The 25,989-nt window shown below is 39.7% G+C and overlaps 1 protein-coding gene across 2 annotated transcripts; it reads left to right on the top strand.

The window, feature by feature from the left end:
* Window positions 1–8,328: 8,328 nt before the first annotated feature.
* On the top strand, window positions 8,329–24,618 carry wdr26b (WD repeat domain 26b). Of its 2 annotated transcripts, XM_061707361.1 has the most exons (14): window positions 8,329–9,025; window positions 11,838–11,937; window positions 13,655–13,711; window positions 14,903–15,039; window positions 15,875–15,972; window positions 16,099–16,255; window positions 16,656–16,794; window positions 17,386–17,526; window positions 19,584–19,703; window positions 19,947–20,092; window positions 20,438–20,516; window positions 20,643–20,772; window positions 21,223–21,417; window positions 21,532–24,618. In XM_061707361.1, the coding sequence occupies exons 1-14, from the start codon at window positions 8,736–8,738 to the stop codon at window positions 21,555–21,557; spliced, it is 1,815 nt and encodes a 604-aa protein (XP_061563345.1). In that variant the 5' UTR covers window positions 8,329–8,735; the 3' UTR covers window positions 21,558–24,618. The 2 variants fall into 2 exon arrangements, with proteins under 2 accessions (XP_061563345.1, XP_061563346.1); XM_061707362.1 differs by lacking the exon at window positions 21,532–24,618 and having other exon boundaries at window positions 20,643–20,824.
* The last annotated feature ends 1,371 nt before the right edge of the window (window positions 24,619–25,989 follow it).

Here is a 25,989-nt window from a genome sequence, read left to right as displayed (position 1 = left end):
ACGTAAAGGGCCTTTTGGCATTGAGGATACAGAGAACCAAAGCATCTCAGTTGTTATTTTGTCTCATTCATCCTCCAAACATGTCACAAGGTCTGCAAGATTACAGAGTAATCAGTGATGCTCTTTTTTTCTTCTTTTTTTGCTTTCAAAGGAAAAGAGAAAACAGACATAGAGAATGAAGAACAGAGAAAGGAGAGACAGACACAATGGCTAACTGGTGCACTATAGGGATGAGTATATACAGTAAACAGATGTAGACAGCAGACACTGAGGTGGTCAGAGGGGAGGACTGCAGGTCAGCATGCAGCTCCTGAAGCTTTGGCCTGCAAACATGCACAGAAGAGAAAAGGAGGGTGCAGACCAGCACAACAAACTAGAAGCACAATGGAGCGCAGCTATGACTAATGGCACTAACACACTAGAGTTTACACTAACTATAGGCTGTACTAAACAGAAACAGAAACATTTTACGTTGGGTTTTAAAGGTGGGAATGGTGTGAGCCTCCTTAACCCAAATTTGAAGTTGGTAATGGTGCCCATAGTAATGGGGCCTGGTAGCAGAAGGCCTCCAGATCTACATTTGGATACTCTAGGAACTACGAGTAAAGCTTGATTTATGGTTCTACGTTAAACCAACGCAGAGCCTACGCCGTTGCCGTTGCCGTGAACCCTTCAGACTTCTCCATCACTCCATTTCGCCGCGGTGCAATACCCCCCAGAGTGTTAGGGGGTTGTGTTCTTTTCCGGGGAAAAGAAAAGGCGATTGATGCTTGAAAACCCTCCAATGTGGCTGAATTACAACAGTTTTGTTATCGTCGTCTCTAGTTGATTCTTTGTTTAGCTTCCGGCTTTTCCGGTCACAGTGAACAACGGCGACCGAGAGAGAATCGGAACCGGAAATGCGTTGCTACCAAGCAAACCAATCACAGCCCTCTCGGTCTGCGTTGGGTCTGCGTTGCCTCGACGCGTAGTTAAATTTTTTGGGAGGTACGCGTCAGGCTACGGTGTAGGCTACGGAGAGCCTCCCGCGTAGCCGCTTACCCTACGCCGTAGGCTCTGCGTTGATTTAACACAGAACCATAATTCAGCCTTAAACCCGCACTCTTTAAACGGAGAGCTCTATTAGGAACTTAACTATTAGGTCTTGCAAATATCGTGGAGCTAGGGTTTTTTGGACTTTATACGCAAGTAATAACATTTTGAATTGTATTCTAGGTTTTACAGGGAGCCAATGGAGTGAGGCTCACACTGGAGAGATGTGGTCCCTCTTGTTCCTGTCAGAACTCGCGCTGATGCATTTTGGATCAGCTGGAGGATATTCAGCGAATAACTTGAACATCCTGCTAATAATACAAACGCGTGAATTGGTTTTTCCGCATCACACTGGGAGAGGATGTTCTTAATTGCGATATTACGAAGATGGAAAAACGCTGTTTTACAAACTTGATTACAAACCTGATTAATATGCTGTTTAAACGACAAATCCTTACCTAGGTGTCACGACAGAACTAAGATCTGGACCCAAATGCACGACCGGAGACCAGTTCAAAATAAAACAATCTTTTAATGCAAAGTATCAAAAAAAAAAAATAAAAAATCACTCCACAGAGGAAATTTCTCAAACTGCAAAAAACACAAAGAAAAGGGGGGGACCATGGAACTCTCCCTGACCGGTTTCACACAGCCGACATGGAAGGTGGGGTGGACTCTCAGGGACCGGGGTAGGCGCAGTCGAACAGCAGAGGGACCGATGACCTTGGACACCGGAAACGGACCCACGAACCGCGGAGCCAGTTTCCTGGAGACGACATGGAGAGGCAAGTCCCGTGTTGAGAGCGAGACCTTCTGGCCAGGCTGGTACGCCGGAGCCGGTCGGCACCTCCGATCTGCAGCCCTCTTCATGCGGTCCACACTGCGCAGAAGATCCTTGCGGGCGGCCGCCCAGATGCGGTGGCAACGCCGGACCATGGCGTGGGCTGATGGGACAGTGATCTCCTTTTCTGTCTCAGAGAAGACAGGGGGCTGGTAACCGAAGACGCACTGGAATGGTGACATGCCGGTGGCTGAGGTAGGGAGCGAGTTGTGGGCATATTCCACCCACACCAGGTTCTTGCTCCAGGAAGCCGGGTTCTGTGACACCAGGCACCGAAGGCATGTCTCCAACTCCTGGTTGAGACGTTCCGTCTGGCCGTTCGATTCCGGGTGGTACCCGGAGGTGAGGCTGACGGTGGCTCCGATGAGTTTGCAGAACTCCTTCCAGAATCTGGAGATGAACTGGGGCCCCCAGTCTGAAACAATATCCTTAGGAAATCCATGGATACGAAACACATGAGTCATCATAATTTCAGCTGTTTCTTTGGCAGAAGGCAGCTTAGGCAAAGTGATGAAATGAGTCATCTTGGAAAATCTGTCCACCACGGTGAGGACAGTCAGTGGTGTTACCTTGAGAGACCGGGAGCCCCGTGACAAAGTCCAGAGATATCTCAGCCCAGGGACAAGTGGGAGTGGGGAGTGGCTGCAGCAACCCCATCTGCGCTCTGGAGGAGGTCTTGTTGCGGGCGCAGATAGAGAACGCCTCCTGGGATATCATAGCCGTCACTGAGCATTATAATGCCAGCCGTTTTGGATGGCATTATTAAAATGACCAGTCGATACATCTGGTTTCCTTACACTGTGGGTGAACAGTCCAACATTAAAAGGCAATTTGTAGCAATGGCAGGTTTCCCAAATGTAATCGGGGCTATTGGCTGCACTCACATTGCAATAAGGGCTCCGAGCAAAATGAATTTGTCAGTGTGAAATGTAAAAATTCGCATTCAATAAATGTACAAATGTCATAAATGTACAAATATAATTTGTGCCTCAAACATGATTCTGACAAATTTAGTGGCACGGTGGCCTGGCTCGACACATGTCTCATTCATCCTGACACACAGCAGTGTAGGAAACAGACTGCAGGCAGGCGCTGCGCATGATCAGCAGGCTCATTTATATGCATATATATATATCATGAAGTACTTTGCATTGACCATTCATGGTAGAAAGTGGGCGTGTAGAGGGCGGGATATGAGGCAAATTCACCTGCGCAACCTTCCAGCTGGACTGTGATTTATAAAGAGAACATTGCGTGCAGGTGTGCGTGCACATGGTTTTCTAAATCAGGATTTTTTTGTGCGCACGCCATTTTCGGCTTTTGAGCGCACGTATACTTTTAGTATGAATCCTACGCACTCTTTTAAAAATGAGGCTCCTGGTGTTCTGATTGCTGTCGTAGTGTGTTGTGTCACCAGCCCAAATTCTGACGAACTATAAAATCTTGAAATTATCCTTTTGTGCTTATTTTTTCCTTGTCAGTATACGTGAAGACTTTGTTATTTTACCTTGAGTTTTTTTATGTTGTTTTTTTAGACTGTGTTTATACTGTGTAAATAAAACATTTTTGCACTGATTTTTTTCCAGGGTAAGTTTCTCATGTTCAAAATGTTTTTGCTCCTGTGAGTGCCAAAAGATTTTTTGAATGCAGTTCAAGCATAAAATGCTAAATTTTAGCATAGTAAAGTAATGATGCTGTGTACTGTGCCCGAAGAGTAAAGTTGAAGAAGTTGAAGAGTTGAACTAATGTGTTGAGACTCAATGATAATTTGCTGTTATTTGTAACTGATCAATTTTTACCACAGTGAGCTCACTCTCGGCTTTTGTTCTGTATTTATCTAATCAGCTGTTGATTAATTTACTCACAAATGGAGGCAAAAAGTACTTGATCAGTTTAAGTCAGGCAGTTTAACTGTAAGATTTACTCAAAATTGGGCTTGGACTAATAAGCATAACTGACTGTGATACCAAAAAATGTGAATACACAAAACATTCTCTTTTGTTTCTAAACAAAAAGTACCTTACCTTACTTTTTTCTATTTCATACCCAAGAAACCCCACCAAAACAAAATGATTGAATGTTTTCCCATTGCCAGGAGTAGTATGTTTACTTTCAATGCACCACAGTGAATATAATCTATCCTTTTAACAAAACTTTGCAAGCACTTGCGAGCTGAGAGGACTTAATCTTATTAGATTTAGGAATTGGAAACCGGTTCCACCTCAGAGCATTTTCAAAGTTTACTGGAGAATCTGTCGATGCTGATTGGTGCTGAAACACAGCAAATCAAGGGGACGTCAGAAACGATATGAGACATTTGTCATGACATGCAGCGCTGCAGTGACTGTTGTGTGTAGCTCCACTGTAGATGTGGAGATACTACTGCAACCATTACTGACCTGCTGGTAGTGTTCATTTTGGAATTTTAAAGATCAACGCAATTGTATTCAGACTAAAAATCCACGTAGGCATTATTGTTTCCTCACTGAATCTCGGTCTGCAATTGATAAGAGAATCGATAAAGAATTGGATCAGAGCATAACTGATCATTGCATTGCTATCAATAAAATCAAAGCCGGGTTCTTCCTTGTCGGCCCCTGGTTCCTCGGGTGGCAGGGTTAAGCCCTCCTCCACTATAGCTACAGTTCAGGTGAAGCATTGATTGGACTATTACACACACACACACACACACACACACACACACACACACACACACACACACACACACACACATAGCCACACAGACATATACATCGACCTGTTCACCTGCATGCTCGCTCTGTAGTTTTGGGGGTTAATTAGTCGCGGACCTGGGACGGTTGCTGCTCGTGTCTCTGCCTGTTTCGTGTCTGTTTTGTTTTGTTTATTTTCTCTGTTTTTTTTTTCTCTCTCTGCTTTTTTCTTTCTTGCAGATTCCCAGTGTTCGATGTGCGCTTCCATGTGTGTTCTCGCGTCCAGGATTAGCAGCGGATGTAGTCATAATACTCGTTTCAAATTCTTCTATATTCATAGGCAAGGCAAGTTTATTTGTAGAGCACAATTCAACACAAGGTAATTCAAAGTGCTTTGCATCAACATTAAAAAACGGCAAGACACAATTAAACAGTAAATAACAAATAAAATGATAAGAAAAGAGGTCAAATAATAAAAAGCACAAGTTGTTAAAAAGTAAAGGCAGTAGAGTACAGCAGGTAGGGTCGCCAACCGTCCCTTGAAAAACGGAATCGTCCTGTAGTTATAAACTAAAGTACGCGTCCCGTATTGAGCTGAAAAGGGACACACTTTGTCCCGTATTACTGTGAGAGTCAAAAAATAGTCATAAAATGCCAATGGAAAATGGCATTGAGCTGTTGAGTTCATAAGTTTTTTTTTCTGTTTTACTACAACTTCAGCCTACAGTCATGGCCTTTGAGGCACAAATATGTTTACAAGTTTTATACAAACTTTCTGTTTGCACTTTTGTTATTGCACTAAAAATATGCACTATTACAGAATGGATGTTCTGCTTTCTTTCTATTGTTTTATATTAATTTATACAATTTTAAGTTAAGCAGGACAGGTTTCTGTTTAAGAAAGATACTTATTTTATTCAGTTAATTTTCTTATTTTGTATTAAAGTGAATTGCTGGATAATAATTTGTTTTCCATGTGTTCATGGCATTCAAAAATATGCATCTAATTCAATTCAGGTTCGAGTCAAATAGTTAAAAAATCCTTTCACTCACAAAAAAAGGGGCTAAAAAAATTCACCACACCAGGAAAGGTGAAGGCAATCGGGTTGGCCGGCCCTGCCGATGAGGTGTCCCTTATTTATTTTTCAGAGAGTTGGCAACCCATACCTGTCAAGTTTAGCCCCTTTACAGACCATCTATTCTTTTACTGCATGTACTCTGGAACCTTCTGGGAGGACTTACAAGACTGGATCTTAACGAAAATTCTTCTAACTAACCCCCTGACAAGAGAGGATATTATATTTGGGACCACCCTCGAAGATAAAATAGGTGACTTTGTTATCAATAACCTGTTGATCCTTGCCAAGTTCTTTATTTATACATACATTACATTAAAAACAAACATGGTAAACAACTCCTTAATGCCTATATACATCTTAAGATATTTGAAAATGACTAATGCCCCTGCTTCTCACCGTTTTTCTTATATTTTATTATTATAATTGTATTTATTTTATATTTAGTTGTTTTTTTTTTTTACTTTTGACCCGCCATTTATTTATGTCCTTGCTTTACAACGTATATGTTACAATTACTGTTGCACTCTTACAGTGATGCAGAATGTGTTGTGTGCCTTATAAATGTACATGCTTTTTTATATGTTTTATAGGCTCTATTATGGGAATAAGAATGTCCACAGCATTACAGTGTCAACTAAGGTCGGCCTATCAGATTCTGAGCACATAATTGTAGTTTGTAAGTGGTTGACAGGTAGTTATTTGAGATTTCTCATAAATCTGTCTTAAAATGTAAGATACTGGACCTCGGTGGGGCTTGTGGGACAGCGGTGGAAAATTTCCCGTATTTTTAATATAATAAATTTTAAAAAGATTATTGTGCCTCTACAAACTGAATTGTCACTAACCTTGCTGTAGCCTGGGTGGCAGTTCTCGCGAAGTTAGAGGCGACAACGGGAACAAACTCGGAACAACAAATTAGAATTGTTAGAATTAAGAAACTGGTTACTACTTAGAATAGAGGACATACTAGTCTTTGATATCTCTCATATTTTTTTCTATATAGATAACTTGAAGTCGAATGTATCTGACATAATAAATATAGTTATTCTCATGGGTAAATATCATATTCATTTTAGTAAGTGGAGGAATAACAAACCCTCCTTTGATTGGTTTTTAAATGATTTTAAATTATTCTTCTTATCACTAAGAAAAATAGACTCCAACAAAATGGCTAAAAAGATTTGTGACGATATATCTTGTTTTCTGCTTTTTTGATCCATGCCTCAGTCCTTGCTCCTCTTTTTGGCACTTGTGTGCCTGATTTTAAATACTGTGATAGTTTTATAGTTTGCACTTTATAAAAACCCCTGTTTGTCTTTTATTTCAATATATAGTTAATTGTTTTTCTATATAGCTCTATATTTGACAGCATCTCATATTATGTCTACTAAGTATACTATCATCCTTACGAGAAGATGTTTAATTACTGTTCTATGTTGTTTTATTGTGTTCAATAAAGAAGAAAAAAAATCAGATGGATGTAACAAGAGAGAAGACATTTCTGCCAGAAAAGCGAAGATTTCATGTAAATATATCTACAAATGGGAGCCAGAGACCCAAGTGAAAATGACAAATTAAAAGAAAATGTTTCACTTGTAGACAATACATTTGTATATAAGCCGAACATATTTAAAATAAATAAATGTGCTTTAGTTCCCCTTTGTGTTTTCATTTAGGCAAGGCAAGGCAAGTTTATTTATATAGCACAATTCAACACAAGGTAATTCAAAGTGCTTTACATCAACATTAAAAGCAGCAAGACATAATTAGACAGTAAATAACAAATAAAATGAAATAAAATTATGATAAAAGAAGGTAAAATAATAAAAAGCACAAGTTGCTGATTTAAGAGTACGCTTAAATAACAAATAAATGAAATAAAATGATAAGAAAAGAGGTAAAATAATAAAAAGCACAAGTTGTTAAAAGTAAGGGCAGTAGAGTACAGCAGGTAGGGTCGCCAACCGTCCCTTGAAAAACGGAATCGTCCTGTAGTTATAAACTAAAGTATGCGTCCCGTATTGAGCTGAAAAGGGACACACTTTGTCCCGTATTACTGTGAGAGTCAAAAAATAGTCATAAAATGCCAATGGAAAATGGCATTGAGCTGTTGAGTTCATAAGTTATTTTTTTCTGTTTTTATTACAACTTCAGCCTACAGTCATGGCCTTTGAGGCAAAAATATGTTTACAAGTTTTATACAGACTTTCTGTTTGCACTTTTGTTGTTGCACTAAAAATATACATTATTACAGAATGGATGTTCGACATTAAAAGCGGCAAGACATAATTAGACAGTAAATAACAAATAAAATGAAATAAAATTATGAGAAAAGAAGGTAACATAATAAAAAAGCACAAGTTGCTGATTTAAGAGTACGCTTAAATAACAAATAAATGAAATAAAATGATAAGAAAAGAGGTAAAATAATAAAAAAGTTGAAAAAAATTGTTAAAAATAAGGGCAGTAGAGTACAGCAGGTAAGTATTTTTCAGATTCTGAGCACATAATCGTAGTTTGTAAGTGGTTGACAGGTAGTTATTTCAGATTTCTCGTAAATACGTCTTAAAAATTTCCCTTATTTTTTAAATCCAAAACTTGCCAGGTATGGTATTATTGCTGTTGATAGTGTTTATGTAAAAGAGGTTCCCATGCGCCACCCATTGATCATACTTCCACCCGGAAGCCTGCTAGTGCAGGAATTTCCGGCGACGTCAGGGCGTCAGACCTCCATTAGAGTTGCAGCTGTTTGAGAGAAACATCAACAAAACGGGCTGACTGTCACTTCCAGCCCGACAACAAGGCCTCGGATCTGGACGCTCAACCTTCATTTCCCACCCAGAGCTCCGCCGGCTTCTAACCACGGCCGCTCTCGGTGAGGAAACTCTGGCCTCCGCTTCCTCCTCCTCCGACTCGGACACCGGCGGAGCGTCGCCGCCCCCGCGGAAGAAGCACCGAGCCTCGGCGGCGGAGGGAGCAGGAGAGCCCGGGGCTTCAGCAGTGCTAGCAGGCCTCTCTGGAGCCGTCCTGGGACTCGCTGCCGCTGCAAACTCTCACTCTCCCGCATCCGCCATCCAACTCAACCGCGTCCACAGCAGCCTCGGCGGCACCATGCAGTCTAACGGGGCAGGACAGGGACAGGAATCCTCGGAGCTGTCCTGCATTAACGCGGCGCAGAACGGGGAGTCGTCCTCGGGGAGTGGGAGCCGCTCCAACGGGCTGCTCTCCTCTGGCTCCGGCGGCTCCGGGGGCTCGGACACCGGCAACGGCACCAGCAACGGGTCGGGGGCCGGGCTGGGGAGCTCCGAGCTCGGCTCGCTGAAGAAGAAGAAGCGGCTCTCGCAGGCGGACGAAGATGTCATCCGACTAATAGGGCAGCATCTGCACGGGCTGGGCTTGAAGTGAGTTTGGAACCAGAAAATCTCCATTTTAATAGTGTAGTTGGATGTTTTAAGTGTAATAATCGATACCACTGGAGGAGGAGGAGGGGGGGACTGGGTTGCAGCGGGGGAAAGTGTTATTAAAGCGCTTGACAGACACAAACATGGGGGATGGGGTGAGTTATCCTGTCAGCTCGGCTCGGTTGTTGCTGCTGGAGAGAAGGAAGGAAAGGAAGGAAGGGGTCCATCTTGCACAATAACACTCGCTGGTAGCATGCGCTTTTATCCGAATATAACAGCCTGCATCGAGCGTTTGTGTTTTGGTTTTTTGTTTTACAAAGTGAAGGACAGAAATGCTCCCAATGTTCTTGCAGAAGACGCATTTCAACACTGGATAAAAGCATTACATCATCTCACGCTGGTAACCTTTATTTCCACAAAACAAGCCTCGTTTCACTTGTAAAGGCTCCGTGTCACGGGAAAAGCTCAAGTACAAGATTATTGAGTTTGTAGTTTGTCTTTTTTTTTACTTGGCCTATCTCTTTTTTTTGCGGTTTAAGAGCTGTTGCGCCAACAAAAAAAAGAGAAAATTGCGGATAAAATGTAAGGATCATATAAATGGGGGTTGTCATTTTCTGCAAAATCTTCTCTGCCAAAGCAAACACAAATAAATATGTGTTGCTTAGACACGTAATAACGAGGATTGTTTATGAGAATTGTGCTGCTTATGTTTTTATTTGACTGTCCTCCTTTAACCGTCATTTTGAGCAGTTGGTCATCAAATTATTCACTATTCCAGACATCATAATGCTCATTATTACTTCATTTCGTCATGTTTTTTTTATTTTTTTTTTGTGTCACTGTGTCAGAACAACGTGTCAGTCATCAGTCACACATTGCAGCGTGCTTTTATTAGGGCTTGTATTTATTTAAAGACGTCGTTAAGCACCGGTCGCGACACTGGCTCCTGAATTGAGCAGAATCAGAATCAGTGGGCTTCATGGCGGCGGAGGAATGCGCTCCCTGCCAGCTGTTTTACATGGAAACGCTGTGCTTGAATCTAATTATAGCATGGCGGAGTTTTCAAGACGTATATTTATTCACTCACTCACTCACTCACTCACTCATCCTCTTTTTTTTTCCTTTTTTCTTTTAAAGTGGCTGTGGTAGTCGCTGTCATATTGCTATAGATCTCTGGTGTCCAGCTGAGAAAGTATATCAGCCATTACAAGGCAAAGATAAAAAGCCTAACATTGCTGTTTACGATGGGGGGTGGGGGGGGGGTCCATGACATTGGCTGGTATGAAAGAGAGCCCCTGCGTTTCAGCTGGACAAATGCATGGGATGAGAGAAAAAAAAAGGATGAGAGGCTCAATTCAGAGCTGCTGCGCCACTTCATTGATACCTGAGAATGATGTCATGATGGTGAAGGTGCCCCCCCACCACCCCCCACTCCACCCACCTCCATAGCAGCCTCCTTTTCATTATCTGGCACATCTCAGTAGGCACATTTATGGAGGAGAGGAGTGTTTTTAGCAGAGAGGGATAGTGTTTGGACAGATGGTTATGGTTCATGGTTGACAGGCTGAGTGGGGGTGATGTCAAGCACAGTGAAAGCTTGCCTCTTGTTAATGAACCTTCTCCAACTGTCCAGTAATAATGTTCTGGTGGTGACACAACCAGTGGCGTCAATTCAGTGGAAGCTAAGGTATGGCAAGGTTACGAGTCACAGAACTTAACTAGAGTATCAATCAACACGTCCAGCAAATACTCATCACAGAAGTCTGCTATGTAGCTTATCTGTGTGGTCAAGAACATTGGAACTTTTTCAAATGCGGTCTCGCTCACTGCAAAAACTCAAAATCTTACCAGGAATATTTGTCTTATTTCTAGTTAAAATGTCTCATTTTTAGTCAAAAAATCTCATTACACTTAAAACAAGAGTCATTACCAGAAAAATAAACTTGTTATTTGACCATTTTCACCTGTTTCAAGTACATTTTCACTTGAAATAAGTAGAAAAATCTGCCAGTGGGACAAGATTTATCTTCTCATTACAAGCAAAACAATCTTGTTCTACTGGCAGATTTTTCTACTTATTTTAAGTGAAAATCTACTTGAAACAGGTGAAAACTGTTGTTTTTGAGTCTTGTCTTAAATGTAATGAGATTTTTTTTTACTAAAAATTAGACGTTTTAACTAGAAATAAGACAAATATTCTTGTTAAGATGAGTTTTTGCAGTGTATAATAACTAGTGAAATCGATCATGTTCTGATTTGCATTTGTAGTTATTCTATATGTATTAAGTAATAGAATAATCAATACAAAGAGACAGAGTAATTCCATAAATGTATTTGAAAAAAACAAACATTTACATTTAACCCTTGAAGCCAAGGTGTAGCGGCTGCCATACCTTTATACCCAATTGACGCCCCTGGACACAACTGGTGCTGGTGGGGTTTTTCAGGTACAGTGGGCCATGAAATTGATGTATTTCCCTTGTCAGGCATCAACATTTGCACAGTCCCTCTTCCTGTTGAAATTGATCTCACAGACCACCCAGTCACCCATTTTCAAACTCTTAAAGTATGTCTCTGTTATTTACTTTACTTCATATTTAAACAATCTTTCCCTGGATGTCACTTGATATAATCTCTGCCTTACTTTTTCAACATCCTCCTGATCGAGCTCGCGGTTTTCCTTACTGACTGAATGCTGACAGCTAAAACGCTACCTTTTGTTTTTAATTTTAAAGTTTTTCCACCCTGTCTTTCTTGTCATATGTAACATGTCTGTACATAGGCATAACTTTGTCTGTCTGTGTGTCTGCAGTCAGACAGTGGACCTGCTGATGCAGGAATCAGGCTGCAGACTGGAACACCCCTCAGCTACCAAGTTCCGCAACCATGTTATGGAAGGGGAATGGGAAAAGGTTGGTTCATTTAACGTAATAGCAAGCATTTTTGTCAGATGTGGGATTTCCTTTTAACCTGTTGAGCCAATTGTACTATAGAATGGAGGATGCAAGCACACAATAAGCACACAATATATCCTTGCAGAATCAAATTTGCCTAATTTTAAAGGTTGTTGAAGATGGCACAAGTTCATACTTGAGTGTTACACATAGTGTATAAAACCTACACGTATTTTGTAACAAGTACCATTGGATCACTTTATTTGACTTTTTCCCCGTTTTTGTCAGAACAGTACATTTTGAAGAAGAGTTTGTTTTTATTGTTTTTTTTTGTTGGGGGGGGGGGGGTGTTAATAATGATTTAAAATAATGTAAAAGAGTTTTATTTTGAGGAATTGTTCATATGTAACATAAAGGCTCTCAGCATTATTGTGCTGTCATGTTAAATATTTAAAATTGTGATTGTTTATTGGCACATTTACATGTTGTCAGATCATTACAACATTGTACTGTGAAGGCCACAGTAGACTCACAAATGTGAAATATGAGACCCGTAAGGTTTACAAATTCAAAGAGGTTCATGTTTTTTTCTTCTTTTCATAAAATAATTGGCTTTTAAAGGCTCTCCTCAGTGCAATAGTTTAAGGCTGAGGCTAATGAAATTGCAGCGTTTTATAAAAACAAATCTTCTGCAATGATGATCCAAAATTCATGTTCAGATACACAGATTTGTGTCATCGGTCATATTGCATAACAAATACTACACAGCAGGCTTGTCTTATGATTGGAATCTCAATTTGTAGTGAGTCTGCACTAGACCATTGGTTAGGGACAGGGGTCACACTGTACATTTGTTTATTTATTCATTTTTTTGGCAGACTCAACCCTTGATATGTCTGTGTGGTCCTTATCAGGCAGTTACAGCTGTCGCGCAAAAACTTTACCACTGTTGATGTAGGTCCTGCTGAATAATCTTGTTTGGCTCTTTGGTTGTCAAAGACAACTAGTAATTTCTGCCAATGCCTTCTATTTCTTGAGTCTTTCCATGTAAAAAAAAAAAAAATATTCAAGAAAGATCTTTCTTTATTGTATTCTTCTAAATTTCCATTTGTTTATCATTATTCATGTCTTGTGCTTTCATTAGTTGTAGCTTCACATTAACACCTAATTCACCAACTTCTCAAAAATATTGTAACAAATATATATTGTAGCAAAAATATCTAGCATCTAGCTTTGATGCAGTTGAAGACAGCAATTTTTCAAATACTGATTTAGCTCCAATTTGCCCCTGGTCTGAAGCATTTGCTAGTGGCCTCCATAGTTTGTGTGCGGCACAAAAATATGGTTAAAATTTTCATAGTGTGAGCTGGATATTCACCGGGCTGAAGTAAACATCATTATTTGTGTGATGGGTTTGTGCTCTCTACAAATCTTTAGAAAACCTGCCACTTGTTGGACTTCTATTTTGATTCAAAAAGTCATAATTGTCTTCAAAATAGTAAAAACATCCCATCCCACCCCCAATTAAGTAGATATGTGAGTGTTTCTTTTTCTTAATGACGATTAAAGAATCGGGGCATCAACTACTTTGTAAGTTTTATTTAGAGTGACCATAATTTATCTGTCACTCTTGGTATCTTTTTTCATTATTCGACATGTATGAAAACTGCAGAGCTAACCATTTTTTCCTCTCCCTGTCTCTCCCCTCCATCACGATGCCTTTGTTTTGGTCCAGGCTGAGAATGATCTCAATGAGCTGAGAGCACTGATGCATTCTCCCAACGCCATTGTGGTAAGCTCCCTTTGCCCAAACCTGGACTGGGCTGAATGACGGCCAGTTTGCAGTCACAGCTGGAGGTTCCAGAATGGTACCGTTATAAAGCGGTCCCCTATTGTGGAATATTGAAAGCTAAATTGTTCTGGATAAAATGCTAGAAAAGAGCTGGACAGTTCTTTCTCCCTCTCTTTCTTTTAGAAATGTATGGTTTTACTGAATTACAAGCTTTTTTTTTCTCCACGCTTGAAATGCGCGCGTGTGTGTGTGTGTGTGCGCTAGTTATAATATGGGATAGTTAGTTTGGAAATTGAATATAACTCGGGCTAACAAGCCCAGCAGTCATTCAAATTACCTTAAGAAAAGGTAGAATTGTCCTGCTTTATGTCTTAAATTACTACCAGTTGGATTATAGAAAGAAAATGGCCATACCTGTTTATTTTAACCTGTCCCTGTAATGAAGATATCATTTTCAGAGCTTGAGTGGAAGTTTGTGATGTCCTTGTCATCTCAATTTAACAGCAGTTGTAGTTGGGGGTTTACTTATGTCATAGACACAAGTATAACCATGGTTTAGTTACATCACATATAGCTGAAGAAGTTAGACATGACTGTGGTTTGCAGACTTTATTTCTAGAGATATGTGGGTGGATGTTGAATTCATGTGTTGTGGTTATAACTGTTTGCATCAATTCTCAGCTGGGCTGCATGCCTGAGATAGCAAAGGCACCTCATATCAGATATGCCACTGCTGACTAGAAGTGATTGGTAAACCCATGCGTCCTAGCTATGTTGATATTGAAAAATAAGACTGGAGAAGTTAACATTATGCACTTTGTGGAAATCTAAAAGAATCTCCTGATAATGACACAAAGCGGCCTCGCAAATCCCAGTACCAATTTGCCTTTTGATCATAAACAATGGGATAAATATTGCGGTATATGGTAACCTCCATTTTTTTTATTTGGATTTAATTTGTAACTCAGTGGTATACTCTTGAAAATAGGATTTGGTTCTTTTTATTTGGTATTTAAGCAGACTAGCTGTTGTTGGATCATAAGTAGAAATTCCATGTATGTCAAAGCAGCAGTAAAAGCTTAGTCATCAATGGTTTCTTTCGTCCTTGGATGCTTTCAGTTTTTATAAAGCGTTGTCTCTTTACTCATGCCCCCTTTTTTTTTTTTTTTCTTTTTTCTTTCTTCCTTTCAGCGTATGAAGTTCCTCCTTTTGCAACAAAAGTACCTAGAGTATCTGGAAGATGGCAAAGTCCTGGAGGCTTTGCAGGTGCTCCGGGGAGAGCTGACGCCACTCAAGTATAACACAGATCGCATCCACGTACTCAGCGGGTATGTTTTTGTATTCATATACTTTTTCTTGAGCTACAGCACAAGTCATCTCTATCAAAGGGAGTCAGTACAATTTCATTTATCACTCTATATGGTCAATGGTCAAGTATTGCACAATGTAATTTCAGTACTTGAGGTCATGTTTAATTGGTTCAACTTTTTTTTAAACTCTGGGTGTTGGCGGTTGATGTTAGCTGAGACCTCTGTTGTTCCCAAAGTGCTTGACTTTCATTTTTCAAACCTTGAATATCAAATGAGTCGAGTCTGGCTCCGTCTTCCGCAACTGCCTAGGTGCACTTTGTTGAATCCAGAGGGCACTTAGGCGGTTGTATTCACTGAAGACAGAAAGAGCCTGTATGTCCTACGGAATTTCTTGCTGCTTTACTTTGATTATTGACCGTGAAAGCTGACAGAAATCTTTTCTCTACATTAATGGTCTCATAAGACAACAGTTTCTAAAGTGTATCTGGTACCTAGAGCCTCATCAATAGCATAAAGACTTAATCAGTCAGGAAATCCAAAAAGATGTTCATTAAGTCAGCATGAGTTTAGAAATGGACTCTCTTATTTATGAATTGACTGTATCTTATAAAATAAGAATGAGTCTTATGTGAATAAAGTATTATTGCAAGACCCTAACTATGAGCTTACTTTGTTTAACAAGAAGTCAGTTGAATAAATCTTCAGGTGCGTCAGAATATCCTTGACTCTGACATTTGTCTCAGCTTGTTCCTCAAAGAATACCTGGATGATTTTACAGCATTACTTATGATTATCTCACAAAGTTTTTTTGTTTTTTTTTTTGTTTAATTGGTGTCCTTGTGGTTTCTTGTAGGTACCTAATGTGCAGTCACGCTGAGGATCTTAGGGCCAAGGCAGAGTGGGAGGGCAAGGGCACAGCCTCACGCTGCCGGCTGCTGGATAAACTGCAGAGTGAGGAGGCATTTCCTTTGCCCAGTAGAGCTAGCACACATTCCTTGAGTTCAGCATTACCACACGCAGGCATCACAGTTTCTTGTCCATTAGTTAATTGTGTGCGTGTGTCCCCCCATGTCACAGCATACCTGCCACCCTCTGTCATGTTGCCCCCTCGGCGACTGCACACCCTGCTGAGGCAAGCGGTGGAGCTGCAGAGGGACCGCTGCCTTTACCATAACACCAAGCTGGATAATAGCCTGGACTCAGTCTCCCTCCTTCTTGATCATGTCTGCAGCAGGTTGGTAATGAACAACAAGGCACTGCTAGAATGCTGTGCCTGTGTTTTTGTCAGAATCTACTGACACTGTGCTAAATTATCACTGTGGAGCAACTCATACTTGACCTTGTTGTTTATAAAAATAAAAGGCCCTGCTTTGTGTTTCTGCATATTGAAGGTATTAAGTTGTTTAACAAGTCCCATACTTCACCTATAGCACCAACTTCTGTAAAATTTTGATATCTATTTAATCTCTTTTTCCTATTTTGTTGCTTCATAATTTAAGTCATGTTTTTCTTCTGTATATCTGACCTGTATTATTACAACTTATCAAGATATATATACAGTATACTGGAGGGAAATTTGCATGAATGAGTTACATAGTGAAAAGTTTAAGCTTTTTTCTTCGCCCTTGTTGCAGGAAACAGTTCCCTTGTTACACCCAGCAGATTCTGACAGAGCATTGTAATGAAGTGTGGTTCTGCAAATTCTCAAATGATGGCACCAAACTAGCCACAGGCTCCAAAGACACTACTGTCATAATTTGGCAAGTTGACCTGGTGAGTGTTTGGTGTAGAGGAGGTGGGGAATATGAAAATGTACCTGGATTGTTTATGAATTACTACACACCTAAATCTACTCTGCACGGATGTCAGGATTCCAGCTTTTGCACGTGTTTTTTTTTATATTCTCAGGCTTAATTTTTATTTAATAAACCACATTTTTCCACAGGAGAATTTGCATTTATTTGAATTTGTGTTTAAATGGAAGCTACCCAGAAGACTTCCTCTCTTTGTCTGATGTTGTGAGGAATCCAAAAATAATAAATAGTTTAGCATTGACAGTTGCTACAACTATACAAATTTTAATAGCAAATATAAATGAAGAGTATTTCCAACTCTTCCCAGGGTTAAATGAGTGATATTTAAATGTCTTGCAGAATATGGAATAAGAATCTTTAATTTCTCAAAAGCACTCAACTTATACACTTATACCTTTAGAGTATGTATTAAGATGTTTTTTTTCATATTTATTTTAAAGTCATCCCACACAATGTGTGGTGGGATTTTTTTGAAGTTGTGTTTTCATAAAAGGGGTCAGAGTTTTTTTTACTAATTCAGTGTTTTTCCCTGTATCTTATCTTTCTGTAGGAGAACCACCAGCTGAAGCTGTTGCGGACCCTGGAGGGGCACGCTTACGGAGTGTCCTACTTAGCCTGGAGTCCCGACGACACCTACCTGATCGCCTGTGGACCTGACGACTGCTCTGACCTCTGGCTTTGGAACATTCAGGTAAAACCAGTTCTAGAAAGATTCTTGAGCAACAGCTGTTAGATTGATCTTCTGTTTACTGCAGCTTCCAACAGCAGGGTTTCCATGTGTTATCAAAGTTGCTTTTGTGGATGTGATGATATTTTTGTGGGTGAGTATAGATCAGTGATGCCATTCAGTCATTTTAAATTCTGAGAAGAAGTGGGGAAAAAAAGATACCAATATTGATTTCTGTGGCAATTTCACCAAATGTAGAAAAGAACCTCAGTCCTCGTATGTGTTACATCTGAATCAATGTTTTGTTGTGGACATGAAACACATTTCCTGTGGTCCCGGGCTGTAAAAGATTACATACCTCACAGTCTGGATTATGTTGCTGTGTTTGAGCCATGGATCAGATTGTTTTATGGATCAGTAAGGTTTCTTTTAATAGAAAAAAAAAGAGGTGGCAAGTATTTTAGTTTTTTTTCATAATTATAAGTAAAAACGCTTAAAGGCAGTAAAAAGTGCTTAAACTTGAAAACGTTCCCAATAAAGAATGTATCTTCTCTTAAGCAAGCTTTTTGGGGGAAAAAAATGCCAACATGTCTGTTTTGTCATATAAGGCTATTTATCCTTTATCACTTTTAAGATAACTTTTGCTTCCATTTTGAACCCACAACATTTATCAACCCTAAATGGACACGCACTCACACACAGGAGCACTGCAGCGCTGCGTCTAATGTGTACCTAACCGAAAATGTAATGATGTGCTGGTTCAGTGCAGACTGTCAGCAGGGAAGGAAGTGGGGTGTTACTGCCAGCTTTTAAAGGTGTTTTTTTTTTTTAATTCTCTGTTCCACGTGTTCAACATGACTTCTGGGTATCTAAGCACATGCTGCAACAAATTTCCTTTTTTACTCAGAAAAATCTATCCGTGGCTCACGTGACGGCCTGCAGATCAGGAAGTGATCTGTTTTGGTCTACTGTGCACTCACTCTATCCATCTATCATGCATTTGTGTAAATAAATCCATAAAGAGTGTTAACTTAGAAGAAGTCCATGTGTGAATGGCATGATGTCTATACAGCTGACACAAACTGAAGTCGACATTCAGAACATTTTCATGCAAGGTTAAATTGAGCTGCAGTTACAACTCGATTGGATCTCATTGGACTACTATGCTTGTGCCAGTAAATTAATACAGTTGGGGAATGCATTTTTTGGCCAAAATGTGTCTAAATGTTTTACAATAGGGGGCAACGATCCTCCTGGCAAATCCATTTTGTTAGGGTTTTCCCAGTTAACTCTTTATTTAAATCCCAAAATAACTTGCACGTTATTTAATTGATGGCAAGTTGGTACCACATCGACCTCTGGAATTTCTTTGGTTGGTTGGATTGATGTTTTACTGTACATGTGCTTGAGTGTCCCTGGCTGTGACGCATTGCTCCAGCCACTCATTGTGTCGATCCTTAGCCTAAATCAATATGGAAAGTTGTGTAAGGAAGAGCATCAGATGTAGTATAGATTGATAGATGGATATAGATAAAATCAATATAAGGGACATAGTGATCTGTTGTGGCGAATCTGGTGGCCGTACAAACGGAAAAGCCAAAATGAATGGCTTTTTATGTTTCACTGTTTTTCAAAAATGGGATTGACTCTGTTATTACCAGCTTCTTCGTGTGTGCACTGGCTTTTACCGCTACTTACTAAACCCAGGTTCAGGCACAATTGGACTTTATAATTACTAATTTGATTAACAGCCACACTATTTTAGCCAACCTTAAGAAACTTTATTTAATTTGGTTGTAGATGGGTCAACTGAATATTTAGAATTTTTTTGTTAATCATTTTATCAAATTTTTTATTTTGTATTGTTCATTTGTGCAGCCCAAATAGTAAAACGATTTGTGATACTTTGTAGTGGGCTGTGTGCACTCAGTGACCTCTTCTCTTCATCTTTCCCCTCCCTTCTCTTTCTCTATTACTCATCCATCCCCCACTCTTATTTGATGTCTTCTTGCTTTCTCCCATCCCCCATTGTCGTTTCCTCATCTGTTTTTCTTCTGTCTGTCAATCCCTTTGTTTACCAGACGGGGGAGCTGCGGACCAAAATGTCCCAGTCCCATGAAGACAGTCTGACCAGTGTGGCCTGGAACCCTGATGGGAAACGCTTCGTCACTGGAGGACAGAGAGGGCAGTTTTATCAGTGTGTAAGTGAATCGATCATATTTTATTGTATTTTTCTCCTTAACATTTTATGTAGAGAGTTGGTGTCTACTATATATTTTTTTTTCGCTATGGAGAGATGTGTTGGCCTCCGGAGCCTTGGCTTTTTAACCATGTACCTGCAACCCGATAAGAATGATTTTTGGGGGGGTTAACAATAGTTCTCTTATTAATGATGACTGCCTTGTCGATCTTTGCATGACATTGTCTGCGGTGTGTATTTTCAGGACCTTGATGGTAACTTGTTAGACTCTTGGGAGGGTGTGAGAGTGCAGTGCTTGTGGTGCCTCGGCGATGGCAGGACAGTATTGGCTTCGGACACCCACCAGCGGATCAGAGGATACAACTTTGAGGACCTCACAGACAGAAACATGTACGTGTCGAGACAACTAGCCTCTCCTGTGTTGTGTGTTGACATTGCGGTTAAAAACAGAAGTACTGATATATTCAATTTTCTTCATTCATTTGAAGATATTGGTTTATAGTTCTACCCATCACCCTCTTATGATACATTTGAGCTTTCTGGTACTTGTCACGGAAACTAGACTGAGAATTTAGCTATGAATTTATTTTAAAAGATGAAGTTTCAATTTTAGATAATTTTCTTCCATCGTTTTTGCAAAATTTGTTATTAAAACATTTATACTGTATATATTATCTTTGAAAGTTTGCTAGTTTCCTCAGCAGCCAACTTACTACTTCTTTGTGTCGTTCACAGAGTTCAGGAGGACCATCCTATCATGTCTTTTACAGTTTCAAAGAACGGTAGATTAGCTTTGTTAAATGTAGCAACTCAGGTAAGTCTTTGACCTCTGTCACTATTAACAAAATCTATTGACTTGCTTCTCAAAATGATATATTATAGAAACAGCGTAAAGGGTACTTGAGTAGTTATAGACTATACTACTATAATGTTCTTGTAGGGAGTGCACCTTTGGGATCTTCAAGACCGGGTGCTGGTGAGGAAGTACCAAGGTGTGACCCAGGGCTTCTACACCATCCACTCCTGCTTTGGGGGACACAACGAAGACTTCATTGCCAGTGGCAGTGAAGGTACAGTCCCAACGCTGTAGAACATCTTAGCTATTTTCTTTGTTCCATGCAGGTAATGTTTGTATTCAGATGTGAAAAAAAATTTCAAAACAATTGACTGAAAAATCTGGAAATTTTAGTCAGGACTGATATGGAATTTTACAATATGTTGGAACGTTGTATAATTCAAATACCAGTTGGTGTTTATGGCTAACTCATTCCCCTTAGGGCGGTGAGAAGAGAAAATAGCGGCTACACAATGGCAAGACTTGCAAAATATTACAAAAGAAATTAAGAAACAAAAGGCAATGGCAATTAATGTTATTTTAATCATGTAGGATTAGAAAATGTAATTCCTTGACACACTTTTAACCAGTCTGACATTGTGGTCTTGTTCAGTATTTCTTTCTCAAATTCTAAAATCTATTTTCTGTCACATGTTCTCTCGGTTTCATTATCTTTCCCTCTCAGACCACAAGGTGTACATCTGGCATCGACGCGGTGAGCTTCCTATCGCTGAGCTCACCGGCCACACGCGCACGGTTAACTGTGTGAGTTGGAACCCGGCCATCCCAGGCCTCATGGCGTCGGCCTCAGACGATGGCACAGTGCGTATCTGGGGTCCTGCACCCTGTCTTGACTCACAAGAAGCAGATGGGCTCAACGGTAATTGCTGATTTATCCTCTTAGGTCTATAGGTTTAATTTAATCTCTTTTTTTGCAACAGTGCAGGCAAGCTTGAGCTCACTAATCATATATAAAATGTTTTTCCTCCTTCAGAAAACTGCAGTAACATGGACAGTTGATGGTCAGTTAAAGAGCAGATGACGTCTCTCTTTTGACAACAATTGAAGCAAACCACAAAATTTAAATTTTAAATTGAATACCATCAGAAAGAAAGAGAAGAAACCAACAAATACCACCGACACAAAAGAGCAAACAAAAGTGAGAATAATCTGTTTTCTGACTGGTATCGACAAGTGATGGACATGATGATGGATGCCCTGGAATTTGAAGTCCTCATCCAAAAATCTGATCCCAACCCAGAGGCCTAAAAAAAACCAGTCAGCGCTCAGTGGGATCCTCCTCTGGTGAGCTGCACTGGCTGGTCTTCTCTGCATGGTCTCCAGCCATGCGAGGTCCTCACAAGTTTCCCAGGAAAACTCACTTCCACCTTGAGCTTGGAGCACATGAGTTCCTGTGACGCCTCCAGACAGACAGTGCAGACCAGCCATCTCCTCTTTGGACTACATCTGTCTGCTTGTTTGTCTCTCACATTACCTGTCTAATGTCTCCATGGACATGGGTGGGGTGTTGTTGGGGGAGGATGGTGCATAGAGGGATTTAGCAACTCTTTTGTATGTATATTCTACCCTCTCCTCATTTCTGGCTATATTCATCATTTTTGATCATTTGGACAAAGGCCAAAAAAAAAAAATTCAACACAAAAACACTGACTGACCAGCTGAGAAAGAGGATGACAAAAAAAAAAAAAAAACAAGGCTACGCTAAATGTGTGAATTTTTTTATGATAGTCATAGTGTTTATTCTCATTTAAGAGGTGAATCTTAGCTCAAGAAGTGCCCATGGAAAGCTTTAGTGAAGATTCCACTTTCTGTTTCTCAACATTAGGGAAAAAAAAAACAAACTTTTTATTGTTTAATTTAACTTCTAACAAGGACAGTATCTGTTATATTTCCAACTGACAGCCCCTCCCCCCCAGCGATCTCTGTTGAGCTAGCTGTCGCACAACTCCATTACATCTTCCTAAGAGGAGGACAGAGAGATTCACAGGCCACATATCAACTGTGAGGGGGTCATACAATGTCGGTGAGGTATAGTTTCCTCCTTATAGACGTATACTAGGACCCCTTTTTGAAGAGATGCATATGTGAGAGATCAAGTGCAACTGACGTTTGCACACAGATGACTGCTGTTCCTCCCTTGTGTGCGTGCGTGTGCGTGTGTGGGCGTGTGTGCGTGTGTGTGTGTGGTTGTGTGTAACTGATGGCAAATATGCATGCACACAATAGTGAGAGAGTTGACATTATTAGGTGCAGATTTAATTGCCGTGTGTGTTTGTATGTGTATTTAATTCTCACCAGCAGAGGATCCCCCTCTCCCACCACTCTCCGGTTACCATAGTGAATATGTAAAGAGGATTTTAAACCAATTCTGAGTTATCCAAAGCCCCATAGGGACATCCATCAGTGGAACAAAAAAATGTAGTAAAAAAACATTCTTGAGCCATTTTGGTAAACTTTTTTTTTCTTTCTTTCTTTTTTAAACTGGGGCTTTAATTTTTACATTAGAATCATTTCCATCCTTAACCTCGCGGCATTCATATGGCACTGAGTTATCGACATCAAATTTGTTGGGAAAAGAAAAGGACATTTAATATAGACTGCAATTTGACTGAGGCATGTCTAAAAGGAGAGACAAAAAGCTGGAAAGTGTTGCATTATTAGCAAAAGGTCATTTCATAAGAGAAGTTAATGATTGTAATAATGGGTCAAGTTCTCACTATGGGCCCTCAAAGAAGAAGCACCGTTAACCTGAACCACACAGAGTGTACAGTTAGGGAGTGATGTTGCAAACCTGAAAAAGAAAAAACTATTTACATAAACTGCCTTCCTGTTCATACTGTTGCACACAAACCCTCAGTATGTTTGACATCCTCACTGCACTTTGAGTGGTCTTCTGCGTACATACAACAGTGGCATAAATCCATAACGTTTCGAACCTTATGGTCGCCACACTTGCCATTCTTACGGCTTAAAAGGTCGCGCGGGCAAAGACTTAAAACCTAACAGGAGATTGCAAAAGGAGTCCAGCCCCCTACTATGCCTCTATGCACCCAAAGGGACTGACTGACCTTCTAGACAGTATGAAACTCAGCCTTGCATTTTCAGGCATAAGAGCCTCATCTCCAGGGCAGCGCTCTTGGAGCTTAGAGAGAATTCAGCATTAACACCTCCTTTGCTCTCCAGCCAAGTTATTCAGTGGTCATTGCACCATTCAAAGCTTTCTTCCTCCCTTTTACAGGGTATGTAATGACAATTTGCTACAGACTGATTTACAGTAAAATGTTTAAAAACAGTGCTTTTCTGTCTGTTTTTATTGAACTTTTTTTTTTGTTACTTAATTTTTTTGTTGACATTATATCATTTTTGGTTGATCTCTATCCCTGTATGATCATATTAAAATATAACCAGACGTTTGGAGTCCTCCTTTTTTGTAACCATTATAACCCTTCGTAGTTTTCTTTTACATAAATAAAATATATGTTTTGTTTTGTTTGTATTTTAGTTGCATTTTAGCTACCACTACTATCACAAACAAATATGCACAGTAACACTCATGCCAGTAGGAGTGGGAAGAGTCTTAGGAAGTGTGTTACATACAATCAAATCAGGTTTTAACAATCCACCCCTCGCCTTTAAAGAGTTTCTTTCATGTGAAAAATCGGCTTTCTTGCATGTTTGTAATTAGCTGGTGTGTCATTTTAGATTGGCAGTTGCTACATCTCTGACCCGTATCAAAACCAAATCACTTGAGGCATATAGTGGTGATTTATGTAGGATATTCTTGTGTATGTTATGCTCTCATATTCACACTATGGAAACCTCTTTCTCAACTCCTGGACCACAGAATGGACTCGTCTTTCATGCCATTGCACCATTTCAAAAAAAAAAAAAAACTTGAAGGACATCATGCACACTGAGAACCCAAGAAAAGTGTTTCAGTAAAACCCCTCACTCACCTGTTGGTGGCAAATGCTATGTCTGTATGCAACCGGGTGTCTTCTCTGTTCTTCTATCAGAGTTTACCATGGGAGTTGTTTCTGATTTATCTATGTCTTATTTCTCTGAGGTGGTGGTGGGTAGGGACTAGGTGGGGAATACTAAGTGCTAACTGTAGCATCTCTAAGTTTCTTGGCCTAGAATGGGAAGGGATAATGTTTGGGTTTGCGTTCAATGTCTTATTTACAAAAGTGATTGTACCGTTTTGTATTGTTGTGTAGGAAAAAAACTGTTATGTATGCATATTTTCAATAAAGCATTCAGGGTTTTGAAAAAGAAAAAAAAATGACCCGTGGGAGTTTGATGGGGCAGGAGACTGTGCAGGCCCAAGCTTTGGATGCCCATCAGATTACACAGAAAACCTGTCTCCCCCAACCTTAAACGTGTGCAGATCCATTGATCCTGAATCACTGACTTAGCAAAGCATGAGTTATGGTCTCCAGTGGAAAAATGCCGGGCTGGATTGTTGCTGAACTGTTTCTTTGTATTTTGTGATTTATTTCTAAATGTCTTGAAAGTAATGTCAAAGGTCAGACCATCTGAGAGGAGACGAAAGGACAGTAACAAGAACAATTGCCAATAAAGTCTAAATATTTTAAGTAAGTTCTGGTGTTTGCAAATTTGATACAAAGCTTGCAACTTTTGGGGAAGTAACAGTGAAAGATGTATGTTTTATCTGAGGACATGTATTGTTTAGTAATACAATTGCAGGAAATGATAAAGTTGATTTGAATTGCATAATATAAAGCCTTGTATCAGCATAACTAACTCTTCACTGTTTAGCTTTCTGACAAATAAAAGCTAGGCTTTGTTGTGAAGAGTGGTAAGTAAAAGGGCTGAATGGAGGCATGAATTAAAAGATAATGTATGATAATTTGGTTCTTTAAAAACAAATCAACATCAGAAATATTGTGCCTCTTACTGTTATATTTCAGTCAGAAATAGATGGCTCTTGCGTTATTCTTCTCAAACAAAGAAAAAGTATTGGAGAATAACACAAAAACAATTAAAACATTTGAACTGTCAAGTTTTAGAACCTGCAAAAACATAAGCACTTATTTCTGAATAGGATGCTTATTCAAAGTTGGAATTCATATAAATATTTTTTATCTGAAAACAAATGTTTCTAAATGTATGATGTAGAAAATATGAAAACTGTGAGAGAAGAGACTGGCAAACAGCTAAAATATTTATTGTTTAGATTTCACCGTGAGCTACCCGCACTGTTTACTTACAATAAAACTATTATTGTATTTTTCTGTCTTTTTTTATTACACATGATCTGAAATGCTATGTTTAAATAGAATTATTTGGAATAAATGCATATTCTACTGATACACACAAATATCCAGAAGATAACATTTTATAAAATAAATCTCATCTTTTTTTTTTACTTTTGAATGTTGCTTACAAAATTTAAATGCTGAATGACCCC

This window comes from Cololabis saira, chromosome 18 (genome assembly GCF_033807715.1).
Source record: "Cololabis saira isolate AMF1-May2022 chromosome 18, fColSai1.1, whole genome shotgun sequence".
NCBI lineage: Eukaryota > Metazoa > Chordata > Actinopteri > Beloniformes > Belonidae > Cololabis > Cololabis saira.
Note: the sequence above shows the minus strand (reverse complement) of the source record. Positions and strands in the feature narration are given on the sequence as shown.

Excerpts from the sequence above, each read along its gene's own strand:
- wdr26b (XM_061707361.1), top strand. The coding sequence starts at position 8,736 with ATGCAGTCTAACGGGGCAGGACAGGGACAGGAATCCTCGGAGCTGTCC. Across the intron at positions 13,712-14,902 it reads ATTCTCCCAACGCCATTGTG|CGTATGAAGTTCCTCCTTTT; the intron begins GTAAGCTCCCTT and ends TCTTCCTTTCAG. Across the intron at positions 16,256-16,655 it reads CTTGATCATGTCTGCAGCAG|GAAACAGTTCCCTTGTTACA; the intron begins GTTGGTAATGAA and ends CCCTTGTTGCAG.